The 10729-nt window shown below is 41.4% G+C and overlaps 3 protein-coding genes across 3 annotated transcripts in view; all 3 read right to left on the bottom strand.

Annotated features, from left to right (window-relative positions):
* LOC118842908 (protocadherin gamma-C5-like) overlaps positions 1-10729 on the bottom strand; it is a 169134-nt gene that overhangs the window by 139398 nt on the left and 19007 nt on the right. The window lies entirely within an intron of this gene.
* On the bottom strand, positions 4109-6574 carry LOC118841159 (protocadherin gamma-A4-like). Its single transcript, XM_036748554.1, has one exon. It carries the CDS (start codon positions 6572-6574, stop codon positions 4109-4111), a length of 2466 nt encoding a protein of 821 aa, XP_036604449.1.
* Positions 8234-10717, bottom strand: LOC118841157 (protocadherin gamma-B2-like). The gene has a single exon (XM_036748551.1). The coding sequence runs from the start codon at positions 10715-10717 to the stop codon at positions 8234-8236; it is 2484 nt and encodes an 827-aa protein (XP_036604446.1).

The raw sequence follows: 10729 nt of genomic DNA, 5'->3' as shown, positions 1-10729 counted from the left end.
TCGGTCAGACATAGAAGATGTCAAGCTCCTCCACTGTATCTGGGGCCATCACCCAGACTTGACTTTTGTCTTGCCACTGGACTCCGATGACTCAGGAGGAGAGAGTGAGGCTGACTACTTTGTGCAACTCTGCTTCACTTAAATTCAATTCACTTCAGGATGTTGGTCCTCTTTGAAAACGAAGGACAAACGACAACTAAATGGATGGTATCTCTGCTATCGGTGCTTCAGTGGATAAGGGATTTCATTGATGTGAGCTCTTCCTCTTCCTGGTACATTCGCCACCCATTTCTGCTGCCTCATCCTCATTTTTATTCATAGTCTTCCATAAGTTCTCCAAAGCGTTATTAATCATGATGCTTGAGGCCTTTCTAACGAAGTCTTTATCTAAACATTTTGCTAGCACCAGTGCAGACTGCATATGTCTTACTCTTTGCTTTGTCTGCATAACCTCATTTTTCTGACACAATTTTCAACCATAACATGTGTGTGTACGCCCCCGAGCGTGTGTGTGTGCGTGTGTGTGTGTGTGAAGGATACTAGTGTAGCTTATTTACAAACATGCATTTCTCTACTGTCATTTTGGTCGCATGCTATTTTGACTTTTTGCACGTGTTGTGACATTTCATGCTTTGCAGCATGAGTATGAAACTAACAGAATTTAGGCATGTAAAATATGAAATCTGGGGTCTGGGAGTGCCTAGGAATCTTTGAAAGCAGAATGCAAATTGCCAAACGAAACTGTCAAGATTTAAAAACTCTGATTAACGAAGTGATCAACCATGATTCCAGAGGAGCAATGATGAAGCAAGCTACCAATTTACTGACTGAGAGATTCAAGAGGGTTGAAGTTGCACAATGAAACATAATTTTTTTTACACAGACAACACAGGAATTCTTTTTGCTAGACTATGCATATTTTTGTAGGAGTTATTTTTTCTTGTTAATGAATGGTGGGAGGGAGAAGGAAAAAGGAGATTTGGAGTAGGTAGGTTAAGGATAGAGTTGCTAAAAAGAAGAAAAAGTAAAAAGAAAAGAAAGAATGTTGTTGAAACATTTTGCAATGTATAGAGGAGAGAAGAACGAAGGTTAGAAGGAATCACAGATGAGCAGGACATCTAAGAGAGTAGGATCACGTTGTATTTATGATACACTTAAAAAGAAAAGCAAGTTGTATATAATAGATTTTTCGTTTCTTGTACAATTCCTTTTTTATACATTCTATGTGCATGTGGAAATGCTAATCTTCGTTGTTGTTTCTTAAATTCAAGATTAAAAAAATGTAGCCTGCTTTCCTCCTATTCAATCTTGGGCCAAGATTTTTGCCCATCTACAGTTTTTGTCGGCCAGTCAATGAAGCAACTGCACATCAATAAGCTGGACAATGGGTGTTGCTATGTGTGTATCGTCAAGTTTATTTCTTTTCAGTGGCAATGGATCCCATTTGGGAATTCTGTATTGTTCTGCTCCTTGATGATATCACCACAATTCAACCAAAGCCAGAAATGCTTGTAAGACCTCATCAACAATATAGAATGCCTCTAATTTGTAGCTTACAAGACTTGGCAATGGTGAATACCATAGTTATATACATATGTATGTATGTAGGTACGTGTGTATATATGTACGTATGTATGTATATATATATATATATATATATATATAATGCTTTGATTGATATCACTAATTAGAGTAACAGGAACTGGAGGTGTGGTATCATTAGCATAGGGAAGTCCTCCATGTACTAACATAAGTTGTCACCTCATCTGCAATTTATAGTTTACTTAGGGTACTGAGAGAATAAGTGTCTTACCCAAGATCACGCGGTTAATATGTATCAACCTGAACCTAGGTCTTCTTGGCTTCAAGGTTAACTCTCCATCCAGTATTTCATGCTACTTTAATTAGAGGGTCATTTAGTAAAGTTATCCATGTTTATTTATCAACGTATCTTTCTTTTTGATATTAACATGCATAGGAAGTACATGTTAAAAGGGAGATTCTTTAAAGTTATATTTTGCTCTAACCAGTCAAATGCTTTCACATATTGAAGAAAAAATTAACAAAAGGATATGACATTCTCTAGAAGATTCGGATTGTTTCAGAAATTCTGAATACCCTGTCAGACTTTGCAGCAGCATTGATAGGTTTTGCTTGAACTGTTTTTCAGAAAATGAAAGGTTCAATATGGGAGGTAGAGGGAAATAAAGATTTCAGGAAATAACTGCTATGGAAACAAAACGCATAAACTAATCTCAAGAAACAAAACGAAAGACATAATCGTTAAAAAGCCTGCTTGCTCCCTTCTTACTGTTTCTTTAAATAAACAACCAGACATGGAACACCACTGCCTCTGACAAAAGAAAGGTGAGTATCACACAGAAGTCAATGAAGAGTCCCATGGCAGGCATAAGCTGGCTGCAACATATAACACTGAAGTGTTCCTTTTTTTTTCCACCAACAAACTCACACAATACAAAATGACATATACAAAAGAGTACTATTTTTTTAGAAGTAATATGATTATTTCAGAGTAACACGATGATTGTGAAACCAATAACTGAATTCTGAACAATATAATGGATCACTCAGAAGATATTTCTATTATGAGCTGAATAAAGCATCCAGCTTCCTAGGAACCATTATGGTAGAGTAAAAGTTTTACAGGGAATCGCTACTTCTTAAAGACATGTTAATTGATTTCCAGTGTATAACATTTTGAAATACATCCACTCATAATGGGTAATAGACTAAAATAGGTATTTTTCTCATGACTTCGTACTTTTTATACCATGGCCCTGAATTAAAAACACATAAATGCAAATGAGCTAATTTAACTTTCAGATAAAATATATTGCTATTCTAGGAAACTGTTAAAATTGCAAAAAAAAATTACTTGATATCAAATAAATGGCAAAGAAAGATAATGTTTCTTTTAATATTGCAGGTAACTTTTACCTTGTTCCAATAAGGGTGTCTGATATTAATTCCATTAGCAATTTCTGAGTAAACAGTGGTTTCCTAAGACTTTAAATAGACATTTTGGAGTTTGATTGAGGGCGCTACATTAGGTAACTTAATTACAATGAACAAAGAGAAAGGTAGACAGGGATTGATGTGAACATGGAGTTCTACTATTGAAGTCAATAGAATACATACAGATGGAAACAAGACATTAAAAAAAAACCATAGGATCCAACATCATTATTTGACAGAAGAGGAGAATGAAGCCAGGAAGGGAGAAGTGATGGTGCTAGAAACAAAGTCTCTTGTCATCCACTCTTCATTCCTCCACACTGCAAGGTCTTATTCAACATGTTGCTCAAAATGTGTGAAGAAATAGAAATCGTGGGTGGTTTTTTTTGGGGGGGGGGACAGAAGACATGGATCTATGCAAAAAATCAATACTTTCTATGAATCTTGGAAAATATCTGTATCTAAAATATATATAACTATGAAGTTAAGAATAAATAAAAGGATATTCTTAGGTCCAAAAATCAACAGTAATGGAAAAACTGATTTATTTCAATTAATTTGAAAAATACACAGGAATTTCGATGGAAAGAAAACTCAATATGTTAACATTAGTATGTAGGTTAATAAAATAGTTAATGTTTAGAACAGAAAGAATAATATCCCTATTCTCGGTAGTGGTTAGTTCATGTCCTGAGTTACTGGGTTCAGCTGAGAAGACCACAAAATATAAGCTTCTAGAACAGGGTGTCTGGGACGTAAAATTTTCTTTCAACCAAAGAATATGATGAACAGCTGAAAAAGTCAGGAATGTTCAGTCAAAAGATAAGACTTAAGGAGTAAGTCTCTATTCGAAAGACATCTTACATATGGAACCAGAACTACGCTGTTTAAGAATTAGTGACTCAAAGTTAAAGCTATCTATATGTGTGCTCAAGGTGAAGAAGAAATAGCTAACAATTAGAACTTTAAAAGAAAACTAACTTCTGAGTTAATAAGATATATATCTTGAAGAACTTAAGCAGAGACCGACCAACTCACAGTCCAGGTCATTACAAAAAGATTGCTGTATTAAGTTAAAAGTTGGGCTAGAGAACCTTTATTATTTCACAACTCAGGTAAAATATGTCAGGCATTAAATACTATGATTAATACTATTTAAAAAAATAAAACCTACCTGTAAGAAGGACTGATCCTCATTAGAGAGAATTGATTCATGGGGTATTAACGGAGGTTCCTTTTTATCAGAGCTCTGCTGAAGTGATAAAGTGTCTGCATAGTTTGGTTCCAGAAATATCAACTGGCTTTTCCGAGAGTCAGCAGTGAAGGAAACCTCTTGGGTATGTGTTTGGAGAAACGCTTTCACTCCATCAATGCCCACAAATTGGGAGGAATGGATGTTTCCAAAATGCCCACTCGGTGCACCCAGCAGCTTCGAGGTCCTCCACCTATGTAATCTGAGCGCCAGTAAAATGACAATGAAGGTGAAGAACAAACAGGAAATGGCAGCCACAGCAATGACGAGGTAGAGTGTGAGGCTGGAGTCTTTAAGGTCATCTGGAGCCTCGGGATTGCTGAGTTCAGAGAGGATCTCGGGGATGCTGTCAGCCACAGCTATGGTGATACTAACAGTGGCAGAGAGAGGGGGCTCCCCATTATCTGTCACTGCCACTATGAGATTCTGTTTGAGGGCATCTTTGTCCAGGAATGCCCGCACAGTCCTGATCTCCCCCGAGTGCAGGCCCACGGAGAAGAGTCCAGGTTCTGTGGCCTTGAGCAGGAGGTAGGACAGCCAGGCATTCTGGCCAGAGTCTGCATCCACTGCCACCACCTTAGTCACTAGGTACCCTGGTTCTGCAGAGCGTGGGGCCAGCTCTACCCCACTGGAACCATCCATGGGGAATGCAGGGTACAGGATTTCTGGGGCATTGTCATTCTGATCCAGGATGAACAGAGTCAGGGAAACGTTGGTGCTGAGAGGAGGGTCCCCAGAGTCCCTGGCTGTCACTCCTAGCTTCAGTTCTCGGAACTGTTCATAGTCGAAGGAGCGCAGAGCGTAAAGGATGCCAGTTTCAGAGTTAATGGAAACATAGGAGGAGAGAGGTGCACTGTGTACCAAGTCATCTGTAATGGAATAAGTGATGTGTCCATTTTCCCCGATATCGGAGTCATGAGCAGAAAGAGAGTAAATGGAAGTACCTCTGGGATTGTTCTCCGTGACATAGGCTGAGTAGGATGTCTGGACAAAAACCGGGGGGTTGTCATTGGTGTCTTCTATGTGCAAGGAGATGTAAGTGTCAGTGGATAGAGGGGGGTTCCCTCCATCTGTGGCTGTCACTGTGATGTTGTACATGGAGACTTGCTCCCGATCCAGGGCTCTATAGGTCATCAGACTATAATAATTTCCATAGGACTTTTCAAGTTTGAAAGGCAGATGTTCTGGGATGGAGCACGTGACTTGACCATTCTCCCCAGAGTCTCTGTCGTGCACATTGAAAAGGGCAATCACCGACCCTGCAGAAGAATTTTCGGAGATTGAGCTGGTGACGGAAGTGATGGTGACATCAGGAGCATTGTCATTCACATCCAATACTTTGACTAGAACTTTGGCTATCGCCAGAAGTCCAGCCCCGTCTCGAGCTTCTATATCTATCTCATAGAAATTGCACTCCTCATAATCTAGATTTTCCAATACTGTTACATCCCCAGTCAAAGCATTCAAATGAAATAAATGAGAAGTTTTTTCGGTAATTTTCTGGAAATGATAAGCGACTTCCCCATTTATTCCTTCATCCAAGTCCGTGGCACTCACTGTGAGCAGCTGTGTCCCCTGTGGTAAATTCTCAGGCACATTCATGCTATACACAGACTGAGAAAACTCTGGCGCGTTGTCATTCGCATCCAGAACAGTCACAGGAACTCGTAGTGTGCCAGAGAGAATAGGATCTCCCGCGTCCGAGGCTGTGAGGCTGAGGTGGTGAACAGGCTCCTCCTCTCGGTCCAGAGCATGCTCCAGCACCAGCTCTAGATATTTGGCTCCATCCCTTCGTTTTTCCACACGCAGAGAGAAATGATGATTCGGACTCAAGTGGTAGCTCTGAACAGAGTTCATTCCTATATCTGCATCAAAGGCTTCCGGAAGGGGAAACCTTGTTCCTGGCACTGCGCTTTCGCTTATTTTGATTTCTCTTTCTTCTGCACCAAAGCTGGGTGTGTTATCATTGATATCACTTATTTCCACTTCCACTCCATAAATTTTCACTTTGTCCTCTAGCAGAATCTCTGCGTTTACAACGCATACGGATGCTTTCCCACACAACTCCTCCCTGTCTATTCTGTCTGCTGTGACTAAGCTGCCGCTTCTGACATTCAGAGCAAAATGCTGCTTCTTACCTCTGGAAACAATGCGGGCTCCGCGCTCCAAAAGCTTGCGGGGCCCCAGCCCAAGGTCCTGGGCAATGTCGCCCACAAAAGAGCCCCTCTCCATCTCCTCGGGCACCGAGTAGCGGATCTGCCCGGACCCGGTCTCCCACAAGGATCCCAGGAGAAAGGAAATCAGGAATATTCCTGGGCAGTTCACGAGCCTCTGTGCAGCCGCCATTGCTGTCTCGCTATTGAATTTTTACTCCCTTTGCAGATTCAACCTCAGTAAACGGATTAGCACTCCGGTCCTAAGGATCCAAGGGGATCAAGATGCCCCTGCATCTACGGAGTCCCTAGAGAAGAGTGTTTCTGGCCGATTCGATTTTAACCGGAAGGTGTGTCTTACGTTGTATGCCTAAGCTTTGTGAGCTGCCAGGAGGGAGATTTAGCTGGATTTATCTCCCGGACTGGTCGACAGCGGCGCCCAGAGTCCTAACCAATTATTGCACCATTTCTGAGCAAAGCATGAAAAGTTGGTTTAAAATAGCTTCGTTCTTAATAATTTTATTGCTTTGAAACATAAACAAAAGGAACATCTAGTTCATTTAATTTTCGTGTCAGATCTAGAGAGCACCCAAAAATATGGAGTGGTTGTAGACTGGAAGACAGTAACTCTGTCCTTTTATTTCTTAGAAATAGTTTATTTTAATATGATTATTAGCTGAATATTCATGGTTCCTTTGCATTTTCTTTATTCCACCCTATATTCTCAATGTACATATTCAGTCTCAGCATACGCAATTCCCAAGTTACAAATTTCTCCCATCCCCCCCAAACACATAGATGAAGTGCTTTTGATAAGTGAGATGAAGAAATTTCTGTTTCTAAAATTGAAGAATGGTTTTCTTGTGAGTTGTTACAATTTTATGCCATGGACCTCATTGAGAGATTCTAAATGGGTTTCAACTTACTCAATAAAAGTAGAAAGAATGTAATAGTTACATTTCTGTGCAGATCACTCAGGAGATTATTGGTGTTTTTTTTGGCATTAAATATGTTACTGTATTAATCAAGGAAATCCTCAGAGCTTCAGAATGCAAAAAGTAAGATCGTAGGCGTTTCTAAACACCAAAGTACCCAATAAAAGAAAATTAAATACAATTTTCATAAATGTTCTGCATACTTAGATTTTGACCCTTGAGATATGCAAAACGTTATTTTTCTCAATATCCATAATTTTCTGGAAGGCAGTATTTTGACCTGAATGTGAAACATCTCTTTATTACATTTGTAACTGTTATATATTGCCAGTGTTTGGTGAAGGACTTTATTGAAGAATACCCTAAAATCAAAGAGTAGTTTTTGAATGGGTATGATGAAAGTGAAAACTTAATTAAACACTTCTTTTGGTGTGGCTGAAGTGGAAATTCGTTTTGCATGACTAGCCATATTGATAATAGGGTTTACTTTTCTTGTCTTCTTATTGGGTAGGGAAAGAGCAGAGGGAGGGAGAGAATATGGAATTGAAAAACGTCTCTGTGCTTTAAAAAAGTTAATTCAATTTAATTTTTAAAAACCATTCTTTCAGGAAACCACTGTCAGTAAGGTTTCAGATAATTTGAATCGTAAAATTATGTGGCAGGGAAAAAATCCTTTATCAAAGTCCAATAATTCATGAAGAACATTAATGCCCAGATCAAAAAGTGCAGACTTCACAGTTCCAGGGAAGCTCAACACTTTCAAACCAAGGAGTGATCATAAACTACAGGTAAACTCTCTGTCTGTCTGTCTGTCTCTCATTTGCCTACTAAGAAAACGTTTGCCACTAAATCAAAGAAGACAGAGAGTATGTCAAGCTAACAAATCCCTAATTACTCACAATTAAGACATCTACATTTTATGAACTAGCACACAATGAAGACATTACAAAAAAAAATGAAGAGATGATTGCAAAACTTACGTGAGAAGGAGTGACTGTGTCAGAGGTGACCTGAAGTTCCCCATTACTTTTATTCAGGATTCCGGAAGCATCATTAAAGAGGAAATCCTGTGGGGGCAACATTTCCCCAGTCAGTTTGAGAAAATTATATTCCATCTTTCCCCCTTGAGAGGCCACACACAGATTATAAGAATATGGTAAAGTTCCTTCACTGTAGTTTGGGGGAATGACGGGTCCGGTCTTAGAGCAAAAATCCACAGAGAAACACCTGAATATAGGCGAATTTGAAGACCTTCCTAAGCGAAGGGCAATGGCCAGTGTCACTGTGGTAAGGAACAACACTGAGATTAGGGCCAAAGCTACTACCAAATAAAACTGGAGCTCAGATTGAGCGTCAGGAATCTCGGAGCTCTCCTCCATCATCTTTGGCATCGCCTCCTGCAAGCTATCTGCAAAGACCAAGTGCAGAGTCACAGTCGACGACAAAGGGGGCTGTCCACCGTCCTGCACAGAGACCAGCAGGCAGTGCTTGGCTACATCTTTGTCAGCCAAGGCCTGGGTTGTCCTGACCTCTCCTGTACGCAGCCCCAGGCTGAAGAGCTCTGGTTCCGTGGCTTGCAATACGTGGTAGGCCAGCCAGGCATTGTGTCCCGAGTCTGTGTCTACTGCCACCACCTTGGTGACCAGGTAGCCAGGCTTTGCAGAACGAGGGACCATGTCGAAGAGGGCTAAACCTTCAGCCCCCAAGGTCGGATAGAGGATAATAGGGGCATTGTCATTTTGATCCACTATGAACACTCGAACTGAAACATTGGCACTGAGGGCAGGGGAGCCCCCATCACAGGCCTGAAGAATCAGCTCAAAGGAGCGGACCTGCTCATAGTCGAAGGAGCGCTGCGCAAAGATGTCTCCTTTGTGGCCATTGACAGAAACATAGGAGGACAGAGGCAGGGTAGGGAGATCGCTTGAGATGATAGAGTAAGACACTCTGCCATTCTGCTCCAGGTCTGAGTCAACTGCAGAGACACAGGAAATAGATGTACCCGAGGGATTATTCTCAGGAACATAAGCCACATAGGAAGTTTGCAGGAAGACAGGGGCATTGTCATTAACGTCCCCAATGAACAGGAGGAAGGTCTTACTGGTGGATAGAGGGGGGTTTCCTTTATCAGTAGCAGTCACAGTGATGTTATACTCCGAGGTCTGCTCACGGTCCAGAGATCCGTCTGTCAGCAGTTTGTAGTAATTCCTGGAAGGGGATTCTAACTTGAAGGGAATATTTCCTTGAAGATAACACATAACCTTCCCATTTTCTCCTGAATCTCTGTCACGGATTTTCAGAAGTGCAATGACAGTGCCAGGCTCAGAATTCTCTGGAACTGGACTGAACACAGATGCCAAAGTCATTTCAGGAGCACAGTCATTTTCATCGAGAATTTCTACGTGGATTTTGCAGTGTGATGCTAAATCTCCAAAATCTTTGGCTTCTATATTTAGGGTATAGCTATTAGCAATCTCGAAGTCCAGAATATCCTTAGTCGTGATTTCTCCTGTCTTTTGATGCAAGTAGAATAAAAATTTCACATCTTCGTCTACGTTTTGGAAGGAGAAGGTAATTTCTGCATTGATTCCCTCATCCTGGTCGGTGGCCGTCACACGCAGTACAGAGGATCCTGGGGCCAGGTTCTCCCGCATACTGACTCTGTAGACCTGCTGGCTGAATACTGGGGCATTATCGTTGGCATCCACAACATTGACTCTGATCTGAACGGTGCCATTTCGGGCTGGCTGCCCACCGTCCAAGGCTATCAAGACCAATTGATGTGAACTCTGCTGTTCCCTATCCAGAGATTTTTTCAGTATCAACTCAGGGTATTTATTGCCATCTGGACTCTGTTTCACCGTTAGATCGAAGTAACTGTTTTGTTCAAGGTAGTATGTTTGCAGAGAATTAATCCCAACATCTGAATCCACAGCGGGATCCAGAGGAAAAGACGAGCCTACTTGAATGGATTCTGAGATCTTTAAATCTGCATACGACCGTTTGAATAACGGGGCATTGTCGTTAATATCGAGCACGACCACAGTTACATGGAAAATATTTAGTGGATTTTCGGCAACTGTTTCGAAATCAAGCGAGCACACGGGCTTCCTTCCACATATTTCCTCTCGGTCTATTCTGCCGTTGACCCGCAATTCCCCGGTCTCGGAGCTGATGCTAAAGTATTCCCTGTCTGCGCTAACCCTCAGCTTCCTAACCGGCAAGTCCCGGACCTGTAGTCCCAGATCCTTGGCGAGGTTCCCCACCACCGACCCTTTCTCCGTCTCCTCTGGAATGGAGTAGAGGATCTGCTCAGAAAATGCGCAACCGAACAAAGACACCAGGAAGGGGACCAGTACCTGTAGCCTCAGAGTCAGAGCTCTTTGCCCGGCTCTTCCCATCTCTCAGGCTCT

This window comes from Trichosurus vulpecula, chromosome 3, assembly GCF_011100635.1.
Source record: "Trichosurus vulpecula isolate mTriVul1 chromosome 3, mTriVul1.pri, whole genome shotgun sequence".
Classification (NCBI taxonomy): domain Eukaryota; kingdom Metazoa; phylum Chordata; class Mammalia; order Diprotodontia; family Phalangeridae; genus Trichosurus; species Trichosurus vulpecula.
The sequence above is the reverse complement of the archived record's forward strand: the minus strand, read 5'-3'. Positions and strand labels throughout refer to the sequence as shown.